This window comes from Nyctereutes procyonoides, unplaced genomic scaffold (assembly GCF_905146905.1).
Source record: "Nyctereutes procyonoides isolate TBG_1078 unplaced genomic scaffold, NYPRO_anot_genome, whole genome shotgun sequence".
Classification (NCBI taxonomy): Eukaryota; Metazoa; Chordata; class Mammalia; order Carnivora; family Canidae; genus Nyctereutes; species Nyctereutes procyonoides.
Window position 1 is genome coordinate 14,755,200 of NW_026575120.1, and position 25,098 is coordinate 14,780,297.

General features: G+C 43.1%; 1 protein-coding gene across 8 annotated transcripts in view; it reads left to right on the plus strand.

Annotated features, from left to right (window-relative positions):
* TACC1 (transforming acidic coiled-coil containing protein 1) overlaps window positions 1-25,098 on the plus strand; it is a 118,695-nt gene that overhangs the window by 47,484 nt on the left and 46,113 nt on the right. For 3 of the 8 annotated variants that reach the window (XM_055334877.1, XM_055334880.1, XM_055334881.1), the window contains exons 2-3: window positions 14,294-14,480; window positions 15,447-15,562. The exons of 1 other annotated variant lie outside the window; for it this stretch is intronic. In XM_055334877.1, coding sequence (XP_055190852.1) covers window positions 14,320-14,480; window positions 15,447-15,562 — 277 coding nt within the window. In that variant the 5' untranslated portion in view covers window positions 14,294-14,319. Of the gene's footprint in view, window positions 1-13,951; window positions 14,481-15,446; window positions 15,563-25,098 lie in introns of those variants that run through there. 4 more of the 8 variants (XM_055334878.1, XM_055334879.1, XM_055334883.1 and 1 more) reach the window with 3 other exon arrangements.

Below are 25,098 nucleotides of genomic sequence, written 5' to 3' on the forward strand. Positions count from 1 at the left end.
CAGAGTTTCTAATTCTGTAGTTTCAGGATGGGTCTTAAGAATTTACACTGCTAAAAAAATAAAAATAAAAAAAAAATAAAAGAATTTACACTGCTAATTTCCAGGTAGTGCTGATGTTGCTGGTCTGGGGACCACACGGAACTGCTGCTTTAAGGCAAGGAACATAAACCCTCCATTTACCAAAGAAAGAAGGAAAGGAAGGGAGGACGGGAAGGGAGGAAGTCCCGAGTGTTTCAGTAACTACATTAAAGGATGTTCAGACTTCCTTTAGCAATCAGACATGTTCAAGTAAAACCAACAATGGCAAGTCTTTTCCTCCTATCTGCCATAGTTAGAGATGAACTGAACTCAGTGTTGATTAAGGTTTAGGGAAAAGGTTATCTCATACACTGTAATTTAAAAAGGTAAATTAAAAAAAATAAAAAAATAAAAAGGTAAATTAGCACAAACCTTTCTGGAGGGCAGTTTGGCTGTTAGTCTCCAACTATTAAATGTGTTTGCTTTGACACTACAATACCATTTCTAGAGTTTTAGCTCTTAAGAAATCATTGTCTACATGTGAAAAGATGCATGTGTGGGGTTGTCACAGTTTCTCTTATAATGAGGAATAGTGAACTCCCTAAGTATCCCTCCGTGGGGAACAAATTGTGTAAATGTTGGAGACACTGAAAGGCTTATTACTGCAGCTAAGAGAGAGAGAGCAGAACACTTGGGCTCTAGGGGGTTGGGAAGGGCATTGATTTCACATCCTGCTCCCTATTTCCTCCTCTGGGGAGCAGAGCTTCTGCTGAAAACAGAAGTAGGAATAGAGTCCTCACATCTAGCAGAGAGGCAGTATGATATTTAAATCCCATTTGTGGGGGTGCCTCAGTGGTTGAGCCTTTGGCTCAGGTTGTGATCCTGGGGTCCTGGGATCAAATCCTGCATCGGGCTCCCTGCAGGGAGCCTGCTTCTCTCTCTGCCTGTGTCTCAGCCTCTCTCTCTGTCTCTCTCATGAATAAATAAATAAAATCTTTAAAAATAAATCCCATTTGTGCAAAAAGTATCTGCCTGTCTGCCTATCTATCCATGCTCATGAGTACATGCTGGTGTATTTTTAAGAGGATTATGTGGAAGTTTTTGTCTATTTATCCAGTCATCAAATATTATCAGCAGACAGAACAAGGTAAACAAGGCACTTTGTGTTCATGGAGCCACTTCTAATCAGAAAAGACAGATAATCACTAGAAAAATAGAAATAACTTGATGCCAGATGTAAAAAGGCCTTTGAAAAAGATAAAAACAGGGTATACGGCTCACCAACATTTTAACAGTGGCTGTTTATCAAAAGCACAACTATGAGTGAGTTTTCCTTTTGTCTTTGTTCTTTTCTGTGTCATCAAAAATTCACCTTTTCAGAGACCACGATTCAGCAGGCCCTCTGGACAACCTGTACCTTTCCTACACCACCAAAACCACCTGGACAGTTCTGCCCCTGATGGGCTTCACTTTAGCTATACTTGCTCCAAAGCAGAGGCTCCTGTTCCCTCTGCCAGGACGCTGTCACCTTCCCACATTCATCCCTCAGGACTCAGCCTGTCCCCTCCCTGGTTTATCTCCACTGACCACCCCCTCCCTTGGCCTTCCTCATTGCCCCTGTGCTTTTCTGATATAGAACTCTTCATGCTTTATAAGTTACATATTTATTTCTTTGCTTTCTAAACTCACTAATGTGCAAACTCCATGTGGACAAGAACTGGATTTGTTTTGTCATTTGTAAAATCTGTGGAATGATTGAATGAAAGAATGAACATATACATTCTTTTCCTTTAGACGTATTTAAAATACTTTTAAAACAAAGCATAATGTTATTTGTATAAAAAATTATTTGCCGTATAAAATAGTTCAGGTTGCCTTTTAGAATGAGGTGATGTGCTCCATCCTGGGCATGAAGCCTACTTTAAATGAATGAATGAATGAATGAATGAATGAATGAAGTGAATGTGAGATGTGGGGGGAGTTTTGTCTCCATTACACATACCAAGTATGTATATCCTTTAGGGTTGGGGAGAAAGCCTAGAATTTATACTTCCTGCCAGAAAGGTGTGAGTCCTAGTTATACAAACATTGGTGCCTGACTGCACCTTGAGCGATCCCTAATGTCTCAAGGACTCATGTGATCATTTGAAAACAAGGATATTCAGCCCAGTGCTCTCTGGTAAAGGTCCTTTCCATTTAAAAATTCCTGTGGCTCAGTGAGATCTAGGGTGGATGCTTAGGTTTGGAGTCACTGACTTCTCATTTGTTCAAAAAACAATTTAAAGTGAATACATTATACTCAGGCATTATCAATGCCTTGACAAAAGGAAGTAGAAAATCCATACAGTATTACCATATCTTACATGGTGAGGTACTCAGAATAGTAAGGATAACCTTGCTTATGGTACTTCTGTAAGATAATACAACAAAGTAATTGACTATGAGTCTATATGAAAACAGTTTATAAAAAAATATGAGTACCAGAAATCCTTATTAACACCAGTTGGTGTTAAAGCCAAAGAACAACAATGATTAATTTATTTATAGAATGTGAGTCACTTATGATTTTAGCCTTTGAATTGGCAAGATACTCATTTTTATTATATAGCATTTCTGGATGTATAAAATCATATGATTTTCAAGACATATTCAAGAAGAATTAAAGATAATATTCTCCCAAAGAAGATTATATCCTTCATATAATACCACATCCATTCTTGCCTGGAAAACTTGGCCTTTGCAGGAAACAGAGTGTGTCCCTCTTCCCTTCAGTTTTTTCATCTGCATTTGTCATCTCTAAAGATGATACTGTCTAATTTTCAGAAGGGCAGTATTACAGCTGAGGTTATTACAGTAGAGGGAAGGGTGGGCTCAGTCCTGTTTCTGGGATAGTTAGAGCACCTCATCCACGTGGCAGGCTTGAGTCTCACTCATTTAATATTGCCATCCAAGGGAGTTTAAGATGCTAAAATGCCCCAAAAGAGGTTGTATTGTGAAGGGGGAGGTGAGGTTGCTTCTCACCAATAGACTTAATGGTACAGTGGCACAAAGTTGGACTTTTTTTTTTTAAGATTTTATTTATTCATGAGAGTACAGAGAGAGAGAGAAAGAGAGAGACAGACAGAGACACAGGCAGAAGGAGAAGCAGGCTCCATGCAGGGAGCCTGATGTGGGAATCTATCCCGGGTCTCCAGGATCTCAGGCCCTGGACTGAAGGCGGCACTAAACCGCTGAGCCACCCAGGCTGCCTCTTTTTTTTTTTTTTTTTTTTAAAGATTTTATTCATTTATTCATGAGAGACACACAGAGAGGCAGAGACATAGGCAGAGGGAGAAGCAGGCTCCATGTAGGAAGCCCGATGTGGGACTTGATCCCGGGATTGTGAGATCATGCCCTGAGCCAAACGCAGACACTCAACCACTGACCCACCCAGGCGTCCCTTTTTATTTCTTTCTTACATAACAGCCCTCAGGTATGCTGGTCCAGGGCAGCAGGCTGCTCTGCTCCTGGCTTGGCTCCATCATCTGTCTGTTGTTCCATTTCCCAAGTGTGATCCTCGTCCACACTGTAGAAGCTGGCTCAGCATCAGCCCACAACAGGGAGGCAAGGACAAGCAGCTGTCTTTTTAAAGACATGCTGCCCCAAAGTTGTGTCTGCCACCTGGATCACATCCCACAGGCCAGAACGAATTTAGGAGACCACACCTTCCTGCAGAAGAGGCAGGGAGGGATCCCTGGGTGGCGCGGCGGTTTGGCGCCTGCCTTTGGCCCAGGGCGCGATCCTGGAGACCCGGGATCGAATCCCACGTCGGGCTCCCGGTGCATGGAGCCTGCTTCTCCCTCTGCCTGTGTCTCTGCCTCTCTCTCTCTCTCTCTCTCTCTGTGTGACTGTCATAAATAAATAAATTAAAAAAAAAAAAAGAAGAAGAAGAGGCAGGGAAATGTGGCCTCTACTTGTTGGCCATGTGCCCAGGGGAAATGGGGGCTCTTTCACCAGAAGAAATAAGGAAATAATGGCCGTCCAGGGAAGGTAGGCTGTGGTCTGGTGGTTGTGGAAGTCTGAAGGATAATTGTAATGCGGGTGTCACTTAGATTATCCCTAAGGCACACGAGGCTAGAGAAGTGTTACGGTTTTTATTTTTTATCTTAATTAAAATGTATCCGTGTATGTATGTGTGTGTGTGTGTGTGTATTTACACCTGTACTGAAGCATTAGAACCATGAGTTATGTTTCACACTTTGTATAGGAGGTAACTTCCAACAGTTTCATCAAGCTGCCCACAGTTAAAATTTTTCATTGCCTTTTGGAAGATAGAGGAGGTCAATGCCTCAATATATCGATATTTTCACTTACAAGTTGAAGCCTTGCTGGGCACTCCTGAGCCACAAGGATCTCTTTTGCCCTCTGGGCAGGGTTGAATTTACCATGAAGGACGCCTCACTTGGGTAGGCCCCCCCTACAATCTCTAGAGGGGCCCTCACCTTGTATTCACAAGATTCTTTTGGGGTTCTCTTAAAGAGAGCTCCTCAGATTCTTAAGCTTCCTGCTGCACAGGCCTGGGCCTTGGCAACCTGTCCCATGCCTCCGTCCCCCACTGAGCCCCACCACAGTTCCCACTTTGTTCCAGATGCGGCATGGCTAGTATAGTTGTCCTCCTTTACCCACTAGGGATACATTCCCAAGCCCGCAGTGGATGCATAAACCACAGCTAGTACCAAACCCTATATATACTATGTTTTTTCTTATAAATACCTATGATTTGGTTTAATTTAGCAGTTAGGTGCAGTAAGAAATTAACAACACTAATTAACAATAAGCTAGAACTATTATAACACCATGCTGTAATACAAACCATGTGAATGTGGTCTTTCTTTCACAATGTCTTACCGTACTTCACTCACCCTTCTTGTGATGATGTGAGATGTTAAAATGCCCATGTGATGGGATGAAGTGAGGTTAATGACATACACATGCGGACCTAGTGTTAGGGTGCTGTTGACCTTTAGACCATGTGTAAGGAGAATCATCTGCTTCCAGACCCTGGTTGATTGCAGGTAACTGAAATTACGAAAAGGAACATGGTGCAGAAGAGGGGTCTACTGGAGTCCAGTGTCCTTCATCAACATGGTTTCTTGAAGACACCACTCTAAAAGGGAAATACCCCAAAAGAGATAGATGGTAAACCTCATTCTTTTGCTCCTTCCACATAAAGTACATCTTTGCTATCCTGGCTCAATTTTGTACGTCCTTGCAGATGTTCATGCATATCAGTAGGAAGTCCCTGGGAAAATCTCTTTTTTAATGGCACCTTGGCTCCCCAGGCAAATGCCTCCCTGTAATGAGGGTGTCACTTAGATTATCCCACAGGCTGCCCACTAGTACCTGCAGCTCCACCCTTCTGCGTGTCATCCAAGCTTGCTGCTTCTTGTATTAATCTCTCGCAGGTCTGGGTTCTCCGTGTAAGGGCTCCTTTGGTTAGAACTTCCCTGTGACTGTTGGAGGAATCCAATGGCTCCATTTTCAGGTTCAGAAATTAATCAGCCTTAAAGCATTGTTTTTGGGGTGGAACTTGATGGTATGGGGACGAGGTGGGGAGAGATGGGTGCAAATAAACACACCTGCATGTGCACACACAGACACACACATGCACATCATTTTGCATATGATTGCAGAGAGGTCACAATCTTCTGAAACTCCTCTTGCTAACCCCTGCTCTAGAAGTTGAAAATGTATGCAACTTGACCTGTTTCTTTTTAAGCCATACTAATACCTTCCTCATAATAATATACCCTCCAATACCAGGGGCTAGAGGGTGGGGATTAAAGGAGATAATTCATGTTAAGAGTGCTTAGTATAGTGCCTGATACATAGCTAGCAGTGATAATTGCTCATCTCTCTGCCAGGGTTTAGATGATCTTAATATTTTCAGGAGTTCCTTAGGTAAAAACAATAATAGCTTTGGTCATTTGCCTGTTGTTTGCCTTTTAATTTGAAGGCAAACATTTAGAAGCTTTACTCTTCTTATGTAGCCAAATCTGCAATCTTTATTTTATGTGTGATTTCACTAATTACTTGGAAGATTGGACAGTCATCCTTCTGACAGAGCTTTGACAGATTCTGTTGCTTCTAGATTGTTTTCTCCCCATGGTTTGATTATTATTACTTAGCATTCTAATCCATCTGGAATTTATCTTGGTTATGCTCTGGGGTAGGGGTTTTACTTGGTCTTTTTCTCCATTGCCAACCACCTTATTCCCCAACCACGTATTAAATAACCTTCCCCTCCCCACTGGATTATAACATCTTCTTTACATATAATAAATTCCTATATTTTGTAAGAGTCTTTTTCTTGGCTTTACATTCTGTTTCACAGAACAAGGATATGCCTATTTTGGCATAAATGTGTCTTAATATTTTATAGGCCTCATTTCCTTCTTGACTTTTTTTAAAAGAATATAAAATATGCTCACTTGTTAATTTTTCTAAATAAAACTTTGGAAAATATTGACAAATCCCAAGAAAAAAAGCCCTAGGAATTTTTATTGAAATTGCTAATATTAGACTAATTAACTGGGTAGTATTACCATCTTTAAATATTTAGTTTTACCAAGTTGACACATTGTAATGTCTTTCCATTTATTCAGCTAGTTGGTTAGCTTATATTTATTAGAGAAGAAAATGAGCAACGTGTTAACATTTGTAGTTTAAAAATATTGTAACATACTTAAAAAGGACAGGTTTCCCTTCTTCCCACTTTGTACTATAGCAGAGAAGTTAAAGGACTTATTTTCCTTCAATTTTCACACACATGTGGTTTCAGAACTCAAATAGGGCAGTTAAACTTCTGCTTTAAGAAGATAAAGGCTGGGGCAGCCCGGGTGGCTCAGTGATTTAGGGCCGCTTTTAGCTCAGGACCTGATCCTGGAGACCCGGGATCAAGTCCCACGTTGGGCTCCCTGCATGGAGCCTGCTTCTCCCTCTGCCTCTCTCTCTCTCTCTCTCTCTCTCTCTCTCTCTCTCTCTGTATCTCATGAATAAATAAATAAAATCTTTTTTTATTTTTTTAAAAAAGAAGATAAAGGCTGGAAGTACCAGAAGGCTTTGTATCATGTCATGGAATTTGCTACTTACTTTCCCACCTTTTTCTCTTAGAAACACGGGAAGGTTATGTCACAGAGAATTACTGTCATGAAATCCACCCCTCATCCCCAAGTGAGGATTTAGTAGAGTGGGTGTCCCAGTTATTTTGGAAAGCTTTTTGTGTTTTTTTATTTTCCATCTGGGTGCAAACTCCTCCTCCCTGCCATCCATCCCCTCTAACCACAGCCATCTCTGCTGTCCTTTCCAATTGTCATCTCCATCTGTTATCTTCCAACTTCTTAGTGACGATATTTCATAAATCGAAAGTGGGACATGTATTTACAAGGAGAGTGGGTATAATATTTGATATCAGAATGATCTCAGAAAACCTGGGTCATGCGATCAGTGTTGCTGTATTGCTCCAGGTGTGTTATTTGGGAGATTTATTTTCCAGGTAGGGTAGAGGAAAGGAAATAAAATGTCTGCAAGAGAAGGAGTACTATTCTATTTCAATTTCCTAAATTCCTTCATCCTCTTTAACACAAGCCTTAGACTCCATCCTCTGCGTAACCAAGGTAAGTGAAGTAATCTAGATCTCTCAAATTTGGAGTAATGTTCATTATTAGAAACTAATAGTCATAAAAAACTTAAGGGTTTCAGATAGTTTTCTTGTCTGAGGCCAAACACGTAAAGCTGCCTGATTCAGAGTGCCCACTTTCCTTAATGTCTAATCTACTGAAAAGGAATATAAATTCAATAGAAGAACACAAAATGTGCTAAGTCAGTAACAATAATTTTACAAGATGGTCTACCTGTTTAACAGGCTTTGTAATTGCAATAATGCTGTTTAGCCAGAAAAACCACTTATATCTCCTGGAATGGAAGATATTTCTAAATTTAAAGATCGTTCACTGCTTTAACTAGATCTTTTATGTTTATTCTTGGCTTATTTTCAACTTTGGATTTGTGGTAGTTGGTGGGAAGAATTAGGGATAATATTGAGGTTTTTTTCCTGACTTAGAATTAACAGACCTATTTCTGTTTCGGTCCTTCATACTCAACAACTGTTTCTCTAGTACTCTTCCATGCCAGGGTAGAGCTAAAGTGAACTTTCTCATAAAGTCAATAAACATAGTCACAGTTGTCTGATGGGGATGAGAGAGCGCCTCACAGAACTGGCTCTTAAATGACACTAGTTCAGTGCAAACATCATAAAATAGATTTAGTTTTTTTTCCCTACTTCCCAGTGAAGCTGACATAGTATAACTCTGAAATAAGTCTGATTGTGATCTGTGTTGAATGGCATAATTTCTGGGAAAGTCAAACTTTACTTTTGTGATACAGAACGAAATAGATCAGAGGGGTAGACCTGACAAGAGTTATTCATCAGAGCAAAGCTTGGACAAAGGTCTCTGAGCAGGCCTTAGGTTGGGAGCATCTTTAACAGAGGCAATCTAGATCCCTTTTAATCTGGAGCTCTGAAAAGAGTATTAACTATGGACATAAATCTGGCTTTTCTCTTAAAAAAATTAAAAAGGATGGGGCACCTGGGTGGCTCAGTGGTTGAATGTCTGTCTGCCTTTGGCTTGGGTCGTGAACCCCAGAACCTAGGGTCCTGGGATTGAGTCCCGCATCAGGCTCCCTGCAGGGAGCCTGCTTCTCCCTCTGTCTCTGCCTCTCTGTGTGTCTCTCATGAATAAATTTTAAAAAAAATTTAGAAAGGAAGTTCTCTTTATGATATAATTTTCAGTGTAAATGCATAGCAAAAATTCGGATTTGGGTGTGTTTGGGTAGTAGAGGGAAGACTGTGATTCTACAGGTGGCCTATAGGTAAGAATAACATCTGATGTCGCAAGGTTAAGACTGTCATGTTAACAATTTGCATATGTCAGATGCCCTTATTGGCCATCTTTTCTTGTGCAGACATGAGCATGTTGTTGCCTAGTTAGACTATAGTCGGTCAGAAAAGCAGGTAAGCCTGAAGCCAGGACTGCAACAGCAGGAGTGTGTAGCCGACCCAATGGCAAGCTACCGAGCGGCTGCGAGTATGTTTGCTTTCTTCCAATCGGATAGAGCACCCAAGATCCTGACAGGAGACTGGCCTCCTAGATTCAGCTCTGGCACCAGTTAGCTGTCTGACTTCAGGCAAGTGGTTGCCCTTTCTGCCTCAGCTACCTCATCTGCAAACAGAATAAGAAAACCTGCCCCGCTACCAGAGAGAATGACTATAAGGATCAGATGAAACTTGATTGATACAAGGTTCTGTTAAATCATTATGTCCTGGGGACCTCAGGAGAATGTTTCGCTTGGTGAGTGAGGAGAGAACATTCAGGAATCAGGTTGATAGAGTAACCACATGTAGGGAATTCCTACCATGTCTTGGAAACCTCATCCAGTGAACAAATGGCTCTCAAAAGGCAGGGCTGGGGAGGGTGAGACTTTCTGTGGAGATTCCACTGAGGCATGTCAACTGAGTTGCTGTTCTCCGTTTCAGTTTTGCACAGGCCAGTGCTTTTTCCTTTGGTTACATCATCAATCTGGCATGCAATCATAGTTGAGTTAGATGTATCTCTTGCTCACCAGATTCCTAAATTGTGAGAGAATACGGATACATTGACGGCTTTGTCTGCCTGCCTGACCTTTCAGTTTTCCCTGTGGCGACTTCAGCGCCAATCCCCTCATGCCATCCTGGCCCTATCCTCCTCCCTGGCCTCCTCCACCCCCTCAACATCATCTCATAGCAGATGCTTTCTCATTTTTCTGGCTGTCAGAAACTTGGTTTCCTTAGCAGTAGATTTTCCTGTCCTTCCCCTGTTAAAGTGTTCCCATCATGCTTGGATTGCTTACAACTCTGATACTTCTTGAACAAGTGGAGTGAAAGCTAAGGACACAACTTTCAGTTCTGCTTCTTTACCCTCCCAGGGAGAGGGCATCCGCTTCCTCTAAGTAGTTTGGGGGCAAGGCAGTGTGATTCTACAGATCTCCCAATCTTGACTCCTTCCCTCCCAGCTCCCAGGTTGTTACCAGAATGATCTTTCTAAATGGAAATGTTACTTGCTCAAAGCCTGATGACTCCCCTCTGCCCATCTAGGTTCCGCAGGCCACCCAGCACACAGATGGCTTTATTTTTGTCAGGTACCATGTTGACCTCCATAAGTTTTAAGACAATTTAAATTCGTTAAGAACATTAAAGATGGATTGGAAGATATCTTATAAAATCCATGATTTGAGTTTCACTCAGGAGAATGTTAGATGGCAACACTGGACACCAGGAACTGGGTAGGACTGCCCCTTAGCCACAGGCTAGCAGGGTTCTCCAGATGGCACAGCTACTACTATGGCCTCAATACTCCTTTATGTTACCTAGGGAAGCTCTTGTGTTTGCTTCCCCCACTACAGGATCAAGTTCAACTTGAGTTAAGATCAACTCTTTTTTTTTTTTTAAAGATTTTGTTTATTTATTCATGAGAGACACACACAGAGAGAGGCAGAGACACAGGCAGAGGGAGAAGCAGGCTCCATGCAGGGAGCCCGATGTGGGACTTGATCCCGGGTCTCCAGGATCATGCCCTGAGCCAAAGGCAGACGCTCAACCGCTGAGCCACCCAGACATCCCAAGATCAACTCTTTATCAGATATATAGGATTTATACCAATTAGGCCCCAACTACATCTGCCTCCAACTCCTGCCCCATCCCTATGGGCTTTTCCAGAATAGTAGTGCTATGAAATGATTAGTTGTTTGCCTGTTTGAGTTTGCTTACCTGTACATTTTATTTTGTTATTTTTTTAACCGAAGAGACCCATCTTGCAGATCCCTCTGGAGCATCCATTACAGGCATGGAGTGTGCCTAGCCTGGCCACACCACAATTGTGGAGTGGGAGTTAGTCACATTTCAGATTTTCATGTTGTATGGATCCAGAGCTTCTGAAAAGGGCAAGAAGCAGAGGAAGGAAAAGAACAGATAGGGCCCTTTCTGTGCTTTCGGTCATTTCCAAAACAAATTAGTTTCATGTGGTTACATGGTCATGTATTTACAGACATTCTGCTCTGTGATGCTGAGGCTGTAGCAGCAAAGTGGTTTACCTCAACTAGGATATCTGTTTTCTAATTTGCCTATTCTTTCCAGAATTACAGGAAAATTGATATATCCGCTTCATTACTTGAACTTCTAGACAATAAAATAAATTCAAGCTACTAAGTAATTACTTCCTTTATTGCTGTTCACATTAAATTCAGAAGCTTGCAGAGGAGCGATGTTCAGAAACCTGGGCATTTGCTTCTCTAGTTTCAAGAAATTGCTGTATACGTCAGGCTTTATCTTACTGGTGCTATTACTTACTCCACGTTCTACTCTGTGCTGGTTCCAAAACTTGATTTCCCCAGGAGGAGTTAGGCTTTCAGAACTTATGTCATCCTAGCCAAACTCATAAGGTCTATTACTAAACTAGAATATTCCTTTTCTGTTCATTTACTCAACACCTACTAAGTGTGTGGCCCTGTCCTAATGTCTGGTGAAACAAAGTAAATAAAAAATATGATGTGGTCCCTGCCATTTAGGAGCTTATGGTCTAGAAGTGGTACATATATATATATAAACAAACACATTATATATTGTGCGTTAAGTGTAGGGTGACCTGACATCCTGGGAACATCCTGGTTTATGCTTGCTGTCTGGTATAACTATTAATAGTGTCCCCTGTCAAAACCATCTAAGGGCCACAGTAAAGGTTTCTATGAAAGTCTGAGGTATAGAGATGGTAAAAGCAGGGAGAAATCAGCCTATTCTCCTAGAGTAGACACTCGACCTGGGTGATGAAAGCAGTTTGAGCAGTCCAGGTCTGGGAGCTCAAGGTAGAAGTAAGGGGGAGGGGAAAATGTGCAAAACTCTGCAGGCAAAAGGGGAAATTGTTCCTGAAGCAACAATTAGTCCAAGCTAGTCATTGTTTCCCAAATTTATCCTGTGAAAATAATTCCCCAAGATATTTGGTAAAAAACACAGATCTCCTGGTCCTGCTAGTAATCTGGATGAGTATTTTTAAAGAAGTGTTCCAGATGATTCTGGGACAAACTGGAAGTTCAGAACCAATTCTATACTGATTATGGCAAGGCATACAAAGGGCTGGGAGTAAAGAGGAACAGAAACAGCAAGACTAGAGCATAAGTCACCTATCAATCTGGTGGGTAACCTCGGGTGGGAAAGCCCTCAGAGACAGAACAACTTGGAAGACAAATACAGTAGACCTATGGAAAATGGACAGTGTGGGAACTATATGTCAGTCACAGTAGGGATGCAGAGGAATGAAAAGATGTAAGAACTACTCAGGAGGAAGAATGAACAGGACCTGGGTTATGCCAGTTACTGATTTACATGGGGTAATATGCAGTTCCAGGCCTCAGAACACTTGTGTCAAATCCAGGAACCTGGGGGACCTTACATTTTGAAGGTTTAAATAGTCAGCCATACACCTAAAAAAAAAAAAAAAAAAAAAAACTGGAGAATATTGTGACGTATTTCATGTGGACCTAAAAAAAAAAAAATCCTGCTTATTTCCCATTGTTGTAGTCTTCAGAACAGTCATGACAGTTGTGTTTATCTCTGGGAAGGGCATCCTGACACCCCAACGGTCAGGATCTAGACTGATCCTGACAGGCAAACCTCTGCCCTTCAGGCAAACCTCTGCCCTTCTCCTACGGAAAGACTAGTTGCCATGTCTTATCTTGCGTTATTTTTGCTTCTGTTTTTGTGATCGAATGTGTAAGACAGTCATGACTTCTTAGCAGGGCCAACCCCTTTCAGGGGAGATGGTCTCCTGCAGTTTCAGCATGACTTTGTTCCTAAATTCTGGAGCTGCTCTCTCTGCGAGAACCTGCAGCCACCTTACAGATTCACCGCAAACTCGGGAAATTACAATAGTAGAAGAAACGCCTTATCCAGGCTAGGAGATGGTGAAGCCTGGCGTTTGTAGTTTGTGGCAGCGGGCTTCCTTGGTGCATCGGAAACTCTGAGGGGAGTAATCCCTAGATGGAAAATGAAGGAAATCCAAGGAGAGCTTTGCTATTTTCCTCTGCCTTCCAGCATAAAGAGGGTTTTTATTTCGAAGGCTACCTTCATCAGGCCTGTTGGCATACTTCTGAACCAGCAAACCAAGTCAGAAATCAAAGACTTAGAAGTTATGAAGAGAAAGCCTCTAAAAAGGAGAATGGGAAACCGACCAGGCTGTAATCTCACAGGGTAATTTAGCACCCTTTACCCGAGACCTGGCCCCAGAGCGTCCACCAGCGCGGTCTGGGGAGGGACAAAGCATCTGCAATTCCCGTGCTTGGCTGCTTCTAGAGCGTTGCTGAGGAATTTCCAGATCCTGGGAGTGACAGGGCCGGAGGCGAACAGCTGAAATCTTCCACGCTGTCAAAGTCAGGGAGGGGGAGAAGCACCGGGCAACGGCGGCCTCGAAGTTTTTTGGTTTTGGTTTTTTATTTTTTATTTTTTTTGAATAAGGGGCTTCATTTCTGTGCGGTCCAATGTCACAACGCCATTAGGTCACAGCAGCAGGAAGAAAAATTAAGAAGGGAAGGAGGACGAGTCCAGTGCGCGCGGACCCAGAAAATGGATCTTCCCGGCTGCTGCAGCCGCCGCGGCCGGAGCAGTGGGGGCGCAGCGGCGCTCGGCGGCTGCGAGTCGCAGCGGGGCAGCCCCCTTCCCGCAGCCCGGGCGCGACCACGGCGGTGCCGCGGCGGGGGGATCGGGCGGGCGCGCCGGCGACTTCAAAGGCCCGCCGCCGCCGCCGCCCCCGCCCGCGCGCGCCGATAGTACGGTCCGAGGGGGCGGCTCCTGGGGCGCGGCGCCCGCCGCAGCTGATGCGCGCCCGCCGGCCGGGAGGCGGGAGCCCGAGACCCCGGAGCCCGAGACCCGGAGCCGCCCGGCGCCGCGGCCCGGGGACCTGAGGAGGCCCCACGAGAGGCATCGCCCCGGCGGGAGTGGCTGGCGCGGAGGTGGCCGCGGCCGCGCCGCTCGGGAAGGAGGACGAGGAGGAAGCGGCGCTGCCTGCGGCCGAGAGGAAGCGCTCCACCCGGGCCCCCGACGGCGCTCGTTGAACCACATCCGCGCCTCCGCTGGAAACGCTTACGGGCGCCTGTCACCCGTTCCCTCCATTTTGAAAGGGAAAAAAGGCTCTCCCCCTTCCCCTACTCTTAGGAGCTGGAGCCCGAGGAGCCGCGCTCATGGCGTTCAGCCCTTGGCAGATCCTGTCCCCAGTGCAGTGGGCGAAATGGACCTGGTCCGCGGTGCGCGGCGGGGGCGCCGGAGAGGAAGAGGCCGGAGGGCCGGAGGGCGACCCCGAGGACGAGGACTCGCAAGCCGAGACCAAATCCTTGAGTTTCAGGCAAGTACACGCATCCCCGCCGAGACGCAGGCGTGCTGCCTGCCATCCATCCATCTGCGGCTCATTCTGTGTGCGTGTGTGTGGTCGCTCGCCCGCGTAACCATTGCCATCGCAGTGCTGCGTCCCTACCCGTAACCGGTTCCCCGCCTGTGCATTCGGAAGTTCAGGGTGCTCGGTCCGGTGTCCCCTTTCCCCCAGTTCGGTGCCAGCTTTCGGAACCTAACCCAGACTCCGCAGTCTCTCCGTATCCCGGTCTGCTTGTCACTTTCTCTAAGCTTCGAGACCCCAGCCCCCGCCCCTACACACACCGAGCGTCAGGGATCCCATCTGCTACAAGTTGGGGCCTTCCCTGTGGGGAAGAAGTCGCGCCCAGGCCCTCCTGGTGTCCCCCTGTGCCCCGAAAATGCAGCCTTGGTGAAGAAGGTCGCGTGATGACAGGCCCCTAGCAGCTGGTGAGAAATGGTGGTCTTTGCTGAGCTGTCACCCAGTGATTGAGGAAGGCAGGTGACAGTATTCTCAGCTTCGGAACGAGTGAGTTCCAGACAGGTAGAGGCCTGCCCAAGAAAAAGGCATCATGGCGAGAGCTGACTTAATTTTAAGGGGGAGGAGGCAATCTTAATTTTTAAATCTATGAAGAAGGGTTCTGGTGAGAATAAGAGTCTGTTGAAAAGCGCTTTGGGAGGGATGTCGGAAGAAAGGATGACCTCAAAAATAAATGGTGATGGAGAAAAGCCCCGGAGAACTGAGGAATATCAGGGAGACAGGATGCCAGGCTGAAGGCGGGGAAGGGCCCTTGGAGAAAACCCCATGGTGAGCTCCCACAGGCCAGTCCCTGCCTCAGCAGGGACTAGCGGGTTGTAAAGTTAGGCAAAAATGCTGGATATTAGCCTTTGTCGATATGTAAACTGTAAAGGGTGTCGGAAATACCGTTGAAAGTGGTAATTCCTCATTTTTCCCCCTTGGCAGCTCGGATTCTGAAGGTAATTTTGAGACCCCTGAAGCCGAAACACCAATCAGATCGCCTCTCAAGGAATCCCGTGATTCATCACTAGGGTTGGCAGGACCAGAGGCCAAAACCCAAGGTAAAGAAAGGCTTTCATTTTCTGCCTCTCTTGTTTTAAAGTTTTGAAAATGTAAAGAGAGAAGGAAGAAGGTTAATTTAGGGCCACTTAAAAGCTTTGGGTTGAGTAATTACGAAGAAAGAGCTGTTTTAAAGTTCCTGGCTTATTTTGAAATGTTTTTGTTGGTTTGTTTTTTAGGAATGTGGTGGTCAGAGGCTTTCTTCCTAAGTAGTTTGTACAGTTGCAGGATGAGATTATCATTATTGAACATTTCTGCTGGGCCCTTCCCCTCAGCCCCTAAAAAACAAAAGTGTGTATAGTAATGCAGAGATGGAGGTATGTTTAGATTTGGCTTTAGATATTTCTCAGGTTCAGTCACTTTCTCCAGGGGTGTGTGTGTGGCTGGAGACAAAAATTCTAGTTAAGAGTTGATCTTTGTAGATAAGAAGGTATCTTAAGAAGTTGTTTTAAAATTGTTTACCTCTCCCCTAAGCTACATAGGAATGGTGGGGAACCTCTCTGTCTACCTAAGAAAACCTGGCACAGAGATTGTCTCCTAGCCCCCTCAGAGCTCAACCTTGAGCCTGTCCTTCATCTACAAAAGCTTCTGATGTTCCATTTAATTAGCAGAAACCTTTTTTGTCACACAGCCAATTTTGAGTAAAATTTCACCTGTCCTGATAGAATCTGTTTATCCACTCAGTAGAGTGTGCTGTGATTCAGCAGTGAAAAAGTGTTGCTCTCATTGAGCTAACATTATAGATAGAGGAAGATGGATCTTTTAAAGGTCAAACAAGATATATATGTCAGCTTGTCCTAAATACAGCAGTGGAGGAGGAATAGGGTGTATGGAGTAGGGATAAGAGATGCTGAAGAGTAATTAGGCGGAGCCTTGCCAATAAAGGAACTTGAGCAGAGCCCCGAGGGAAGATTGAGAGCACAGACTTGCAGATTCTTGGGGAGAGAACCCTTTCAGCAGAGGGAATGTTATCTGCAAAGGTCTGAAGCAGGACCAGCCTGGGGTGGAGTGAGGCCCATGGTGGGAGGGTTTTGAGGGCCAGTCTGAAGAGGCCAAGTGTGGCTAGAGTGGAGTGACTAGGGAGGGAACAGTAGCTGAAGGTAACCAGATAAAGGGAAGTCTGGAACATTTTGTAATGGCTTAAAATGACAGAAACGTATTCTCACAGATTTGGAGGCTAGAGGTCCAAAATGAAGGTGTCAGCAGAGCCATGTTCCCTCCACACATTCTAGGAAAGAATCCTTTCTTGTCTCCTGTAGCATCTGGTGGTTGCTAGTATAATTCTTGGTGTTCCTTGGCTTGTGGCAGTGTAACTTTAATCTGTCTCCTTCATTACATGGCAGGCTTCTCCCATGTGCCTCTGTGCCTTCACATGACATTCTTTTAAGGACACCAGTCAGTGAATACAGGGACCCTCTTAATTTGGTATGACCTCATCTTAATTTGATTACATCTGCAAAGGTACTATTTCCAAATAGGTCACACTCATAGGTATGGGGAGTTAGGAATTCAACTTTTTTTTTTTTTTTTTTTTTTTTTTAAGAGCTTTACAGCATGGAAGATGCACTTGTTATTTGTGGCTTTCTTTTTCCTCTCTTAAGACTGGCAGTTCAGAAAGGAGATTTGAAAGCTGGAAAGACCTATTTTGAAGCTTTCCCATCCCATTTAAATAATGCTCACCAGACATGTTAAGTAGTTATTTGAAAGTTACTTTGAATTGCTCTCAGCTTGGGAGGGCCCCTTCCTCGCCATTCTGTCAGCTGGTAGTCTGATTCATCTTGTCAGATTCTTTGCTAATTGCATAGAGACAGTCCCCCAGAACCATAGAGACCCAAATGTTTGTTCCTTCCTGTGCCACCGATTCTTTTTTAAATGTTTTGGTAACTTCTAGTTGACACTCTTTTTTTTATTCTTTCTGAAAGTTTTTTGTCTTTAGAGTCATGGACCAGGGAAGCTCTGCGAAGTAGATCATGATTGAAGGCCATGTATTTGGTAGGGGTTGAGGGAGAGTGTACAATCTGGAAAATTACTACTCCATATTAAGAAATCTTTCCGTTTACGGTGTTTAAATAATAGGATGATTGCATATCAACCTGGTAGTATTCTGCCTTTGAGAACTCTTTCTGCCTAACATGTAAAGTTAGTTCAGAGTCTTGTTGATGACCTTATTATACATATACAAGGAAATACAAAAATACTCCCAAAGCCCAGGTCTGACCAAGAATGATATCAGTGAACAGAAATTCCTAGAGACTCATTTCATGTTAAAGTCTTAATTTCTGGCCTTGAATCGACCTCTTTCTCCTGAAATTGTTGATGATTTAACTCCTGATACAGTTAGTCTTTCATGTTTCTGTGGTTTCAGGACGTGATGGAGCAGCAGGTAGAGATTATATAAGACTATATTTTCCGGAGGAATGATATTTGAGTTGTTAGTCAGGGGTTGGAGTTAACGTATGTAAAAGATCCTGGCTTCCTGGTATATGATGGCCCTCCAATGTTTGGGCTGTATACCACATACCATAGCCACGGCCCCCACCCCAACCTCCATCTAATTCTTTGAATGCAGGGAAACATCTACGTCTATACAAAGTTAATTTTCTTTTTATTGGGAGTTTTTTGAGGGGACTTACAGTATCTGAACTCTAATAATGCTTTTTGAGATAGGGTTATATGCTGTCCCAGGAATTAAATGGTAGATGAGGTTGTGGGGATTTTTTAAAGACATGGATGGGAGCTGGTTTCAGACTAACTGCTAAAATAAAACTTGAACCAAAGAGGTTCATTGAAAAGACCACAGTAGTGGATGTAATATTTGGGCTGGCAATTCTGTGTTTGCTATCTGTCTGCCTAACCCAACAAAGAATGTCTAAGCTGCTGGTGTTACTGTTGTTTTTCTTTGCTGAAGGATATATCAGTGAGGAGACTTCTTCACCTATGAGAGGACTTTTAAAAAGGGTTCAATCTCAAGTGCATCCCCTTTTTTGTGGTGGACTGTGGTTTTTGTCCATTGTTTTGGACTATAAAAACTGCAGTCCTCTGCTACTAGAAGCCTCCCCACCACACCCACCCACACACAGCTTCATTTATAGTTTGTTACCTTTCTTTGAGAAAGAAAATATCAATTCTTGCTGAAACTATCAAATGCCCTTGGAATGACTAGTTAAATCTACCCTGTTTGATGTGTTAATTAGATGCCTCAGCATTTCAAAGACAAACTATAGACCTCCAGAATAGAAGGAAAGATAAATAAAATCAATCCATAGATATTTACTGCTGAAGGCCTAGGGGGAATGCAGAGTTGTTTGTTGACACAGTTTTGGTAGTCTAGCTCTGGAATCAGCAGACTGGCTCATAGACCCAAATATGGCCTGCTGCCTGCTGTGGCCAATTATTAATCAGCCTGGGAGCTAAGAATTAGTTTTACATTTTTAGATGGTTGAAAAAAAATGTGCAGTGTGAAAATTATAGGAGATTCAAACTTTAGGGCCCAGAAATAAAGTTTTGTGGGAATGCAGCCACAGGTTCACTCAGGTGTTGTTCTAATATGGCTGCTTTCACACTAAAGTAGCAAGGTTTTTTGTTTGTTTTTAAATAGGCTCCATACCCACTGTGGGGCTTGAACTCACGATCCTAAGATTCAGAGTCATATATGCTTTACAAAGCCAGCCAGGCGCCCCTCAAGGTTGAGTACTTGGAACAGAGACTAAATGGACAGCAAAAGCCTAAACTATTTACTGCTTGGCTCTTCACAGAAAAGTTTGCTGACCTAGATCCACACTTACGACAATTGTGATAAAAATATAAAACTTAAGTAGTTTGGGATAACTTTAAAGAAGGTGGCAAGGCTATCCATGATTAATTCACAATGAAGCATGGGGCCAGGTGCCTTAGTACAGGCCTGTGTGGTTAGGTAAGGCTTTGGGGAAAGAATTGTTTGGGCTGGCTATTTGTCTCCCATGTAAAACACAAATGTCATTGATCTGTCAGTATACCTGATTTTCAGTTGACTAAAAGGTTCAAGGAGTTATGAGAAAAGGAAATTAGGGAAGAATGAAGAGAGTTTGGGAATCATTTAATATAAGTACAAGTATATATAGACACTAAACTTTTGCCCATTAAGTGTTTAGTGTATTTAATTATTTTAATTTAATGGTTTTAATTTAATTTAATGGTTTTAATTGGGTGTTTCCAATTTAATTTGAGTATTGATGTGCTATATTGTTGGTATATGTTGTGTGGTTGAAATAGTTTATTTATTGGGTGTTTCAGACTACATATATGAGACATGGAATATAAGTCTTGTTAAAATGTAAGCCTTAGGTTTTTGGTTCTAAGGCTTTGAGTTATATGTATAAGAAAATAATATGTAGACATTTTTCATTACGTGTTTATTGAAGTGTTCCAGTTGAATCCGTGAATATGGTTCTCCTAAGGATTTAGTTTAATATTCTCTTCCTGCCCCTACCATAGGGATTGCTTTATTAGAATTTCCTAGAAATAATGGTACTAATAAGGACTCTTAATGTTAGTCCAATAGTTTAACTCCCATGGCTCCTTCAATAACATCCTAAGCCATCCCCAATCTCTTTTATTTTAATTTGATTTTTTAAAATGTAATTGGCTCCTTCATAGTTCAATTTAAAATTTTATATTATTTTATATTATTGTAAGATGTTTAAGGTTTGAAAACCTCAGCAGCATGGTACATTTTTCTTTTTCCATGTAATGTTTTTAGCTCTCAACTTGGGAGATTCCTACTAGTTAGTAAATGGGATCAGAGCCATGTTTTTTTGTTGCTGTATTTATACAAGTGTAAATGAGCCATGTAGAGAGTTTCTGTATGGTGTTCCACCCAAAGAAAATGTCTTGGGAGAAAGTATAGTTTTTCCAGCAGACACCTCAGAAAGTGCAGAACTGTCATATTTGAATAAAAAACTTAGGGGCAGGGGAAAAGTCTGCCTGTTGAGTATACATTTTACTAGATTTATTTATAACTATAAAGCAGTATTTTTCTTTCCAAATGAATAGTAAATTTAAGACCTTTGTGAGAAATGTTGTAAGGATGAAACTCATTTCAGACTTGTACTCCCCATCCTGGGGCTTACCTGAGCATCAAATAAAGCAAGATAACTTACTTTGACAGTCTGTGGTGGTTGGAAGCATCCAGTGTGTGTCTGTCTGGTTGGGGGCAACCCTTCCAAAATGATGTTGCTGCCATATAATACTCCATTTAAAAAAATGGATGTGGTCTAAAGACATTTAAACATTTAGGTTAAAGAGTACTCATAGTGTCTTTTTCAAGTGGGTTGTAAAATTCTTCATAGGAAGTTCTGGCTGGCGGCATAAACCATTTAGTCACACTCTCTAACCTCAGGTCAGGAATGGGAGGATCCTGGTTTATCTCCCCAAAACAAAACAGCAGTCTCCGTGGGGATGTGATAAATGAGGGTCACTTAACTGCCTAAAAACTGTTGCATTGGGCCTAGAAGGGGATTTCTGTTTGTAAGTTCAGGATCTCACTGTCACCTTTGCTTGTATGTAAACCTAATTTTATGAAGTTTCCTCAAACATGGTCACATCTCCAGGGGTTAGATCACTAATGGCCAAATGGATATTTCAAATGAAAAAATGTAATCTGGCAGTTCTGTTTGGCAGATACAGATATTTTACTAGCCAGTCCAGGTACCCTTTTTCCTATGTCATTGCTGGAGATAGAACAAATTACTGATCTCCACCTTTCCCACTATACGACTCCCACCTAGCAGAACACCAGCTTTTTCTTTCAGCTGAGTTTACTGAATGTATTGGAAGCAAGTAGGCTTTTTTTGTTTCTTTTCAGCATCTTGCTTGATTTTTAGAACAGTGATGCTATGAGATAGGATGCATGTGATCTCCATTCCAAGGATTGGAAAATCCAGGCCATTGTCTTTACTGTTAATACTAGACTAGGGTCTTAAATTCAGGGGGTTTTTTTGTTTGTTTTTTTTAAGATTTTATTTATTTATTCATGAGAGACACAGAGAGGCAGAGACACACAGAGGGAGAAGCAGGACTCTTTTCCCAGAACCCCAGGGATCATGACCTGAGCCGAAGGCAGACAGTCAACCACTGAGCCACCCAGGTGCCCCTTAAATTCAGCTTTTAAGGTCACACATCCATAGCTTCATAGAACATATTATACAGCTTCTCTCCCCAGGGAATCCGTGATTCTCTGTCTTCACTGATTGAAGAGAAAACTTATCAGAGGAAATAAAGGTTCTTAAAATGTTGCCAAGACAGGGTTGTTTGCTCAGGGAGAGCATCCTTTAATGTATCCTGTTAAGTGACAGTAATTTTTTTTATAAGTTCCATAGGGGACATGTATTCACATTTATTAACTTGGCACGTATATATGTGAAGTATAAAATGTACTTCAGGAATTTTGAATATCAAATTTTGAATTTGCAGCAAAATTTAGATACAGAGCTTGAAGCAGGAAAGAATGCGTTACTGGGTGAGCTGCTCTGTTGAAAACATTTTGCATCTTTAATGCTTAGCTTCAGCTCATCAGTGAGAATTAAGAGGGTGGGGACATATTCAGTAGTAGTTATTGCTTTCTCTCTCCACCTGTAAGTCACATGTGGATGAGAAAAGGCATGTGCATGGAGATGTATGCAGCCTCCTGGGACTCTGCATCTATTTTGGAATAGAAAGAGGAGGTTTTTTTGTTTTCTTTCTTTTTATTTTTTTAAAAAAGCTTTTATTTATTTAGCAGGAAGAGAGAGGGAATGCAAGCACTAGGATTGCAAGCAGAGGGAGAGGGAGAAGCAGGCTCCCTGGTGAGCAGGGATTCTGAATGCAGGGCTTTTTTTTTTTTTTAAGCTTTTATTTATTTATTTATTTTTAAGATTTTATTTATTCATGAGAGACACAGAGAGAGGCAGAAACATAGGCAGAGGGAGAAGCAGGCTCCATGCAGGGAGCCCGACATGGGACTCAATCCCAGGTCTCCAGGATCACATCTGGGGCTGAAGGTGACACTAAACCACTGAGCCACCCAGGCTGCCTATGAATGCAGGGCTTGATCCCAGGACCCTGGGATCATGACTAGAGCTGAAGGCAGATACTTAATTGATTGAGCCACCCAGGTGCTCCCAAAGAGGAGTTTCTTTCTTTCTTCTTTCTTTCTTTCTTCTTTCTTTCTTTCTTTCTTTTTTTTTTTTTTTAAGATTTCTTTATTTATTCACGAGAGACACAGAGAGGGAGAGAGAGGCAGAGACACAGGCAGAGAGAGAAGCAGGCTCCATGCAGGGAGCCCGACATGGGACTTGGTTCATGCCCTGGGCCGAAGGCGGTGCTAAACCGCAGAGCCACCCGGGCTGCCCCACAAAGAGGAGTTTCTAAGAGGCCTATTAGTTACCTATTGCTGCATAACAAATTACTCCAAAATTTATTAACAGCCTAGAATATTATTTCACATAGTTTTCATAGGCCTTTAATTTGAGTAGCAGCTTATTAGCTGGGGGATTTGGCTTAGGGTTATTTGTGAGAATACAGTCACAGTATTGGCTGGGACTGTCATCATCTGAGAGCTTGATCGGGTTTGGAAGAACTTAGGTAGCTCACTGCTGCCTGGCAAGTGCTGGCTGTTGGTGGGAGGCTTCAGCTCTTTACCATGTGGGTGGACCTTGCTGTCTATGAGGTTGCTTGAGTGTTCTTCCAGCATGGCAGCTGACTAGCCACAGAGTGAGTGATCCAAGAGCAAGACGGAATTGTAATATCTTTTATGACTTGGCCTCAGAAGTCACACTGTTATTTCCACAATATCTTTTTGTTTACACAGGTCTGTCCAACAGCATGATTGCCAGGAGATGGGATTCATCTCACTTGATAAATGGCGCCCTCATTGGGGGCCATTTTGGAGGCTGACTAGCTTAAGACTCTTTTCTACTTTTTTTTTTTTTTAAAGATTTTATTTATTTATTCATGAGAGACAGAGAGAGAGGCAGAGACACAGGTAGAGGGAGAAGCAGGCTCCATGTGGGACTCGATCAGGGGTCTCCAAGATCACACCCTGGGCTGAAGACGGCACTAAACCGCTGAGCCACCCAGGCTGCCCGAAGATTTTATTTATTTATCTGAGAGAGAGAAAGCTTAAGTGGGAGGGAGGAGCAGGCTCCCCACTGAGCAGGGAGCCCTATGTGGGACTCCATTCCAGGACCCTAGAATCATGACCCAAGCCGAAGGCAGACGCCTAAACAACTAAGCCACCCAGGCACCTCTGTTTCCTACTTTAAAAAAAGCCAATCTTCTGCTAAACAGTATAATTTCAAAGACTTCAGACTTTTTTATTACTCTCTTCCTCTGGGGCCTCTTTGCTGCTTTATCCACCTCTTCCTTTTGCCCCTTTTCTTAGAGTGCTGGAGCAGAAGAGATGGGAGAAATAACATTCAGCCAGGGCCTCTGTCCTGTTGTGGAGGCATGTGATGTGACTGGCAAATCGGCTGCTGTTGCTCTGTCTGGAGGCTCCTTTCTCTTTTCCTTTATCCTGCATCACCCCCAGCTCCTGTGTGGGTGGTTGCTACTTTGTGAGAGAGGCAGTTGGTATTTTGAATCCTCCAGTAATTATTTCTGAAGAGATGCACATTATGGTTGTTTGGCAGCAGCGGAGTGAAGTTACACAATTTCCCATCTCTGCAGAGGAGTCCCATCTGCTAGCACGTGCTCTTTCTCTCCACTGATCCTGCTGCAGGCTGCAGGCGTTGGGTTCGGAGGAGAAGTCCACAGGGAGGGCCTTCTACATTTTCTGTCTGTGGTGGGGGATTTCTCATGTATTCGAAATGTAACCTCAAACAAATCCAGACTTCTGAAACTCCGGGGCATCTCAGGAATGAGAAGAGAAGACGTATTAGTTGTTGGAAGGGTTTCTGTGGAGAAGGTTTGGCTGCCTGGGTGGCAGACACTCAGGATTGGTGGGCTTTTCCCTTCTTTCATATTAGGATCTGGGCCTTCAGAGGACAGAGTTGGGGTCTTTTTTTTTTTTTTTTTTTTTTAAGTAAAATAGCATAACATACTGGTTTGGAAATTTGAAATATTTTCTTCATCCTTAGTATATAAGCTTTTTCAGCTCATCAAGTGGCTTTCCATAGTATTCTTTACCTGTGGAGTGTTACATTTTACAGTGAGCCTCTGTCAGGAGTTAGAAGCTTATCTCAGGAGAAATGGCATCTGGTGCTCTCTTACACTCTTACAAATAGCAATAAACTCGCCCCTGCCTTCTCCCCTGTCCCTCCCAGCTCCTGAGTAGTGTTTTATTTGGTGATTTTTTTTTTTTTTTTTTGGAGGCTGTGGAGGAGGAAGTTTGGACAGTTTGTTTCTGTCTGGGTTTGGTCAGGAGTGTATGTGGGGGTGTGTGTGGGGGTGTTGGGTGTTGATGTTTTTCTGCTCTAAGTAGTGACATCTTAAAGTTACTGCATACCTAGGAGGATGTTCCGCATTTTCCTGCCTTGACTCACCCACTTGGAATCCCCTCCTTACTCTCGTGTTTCTGGGTGAC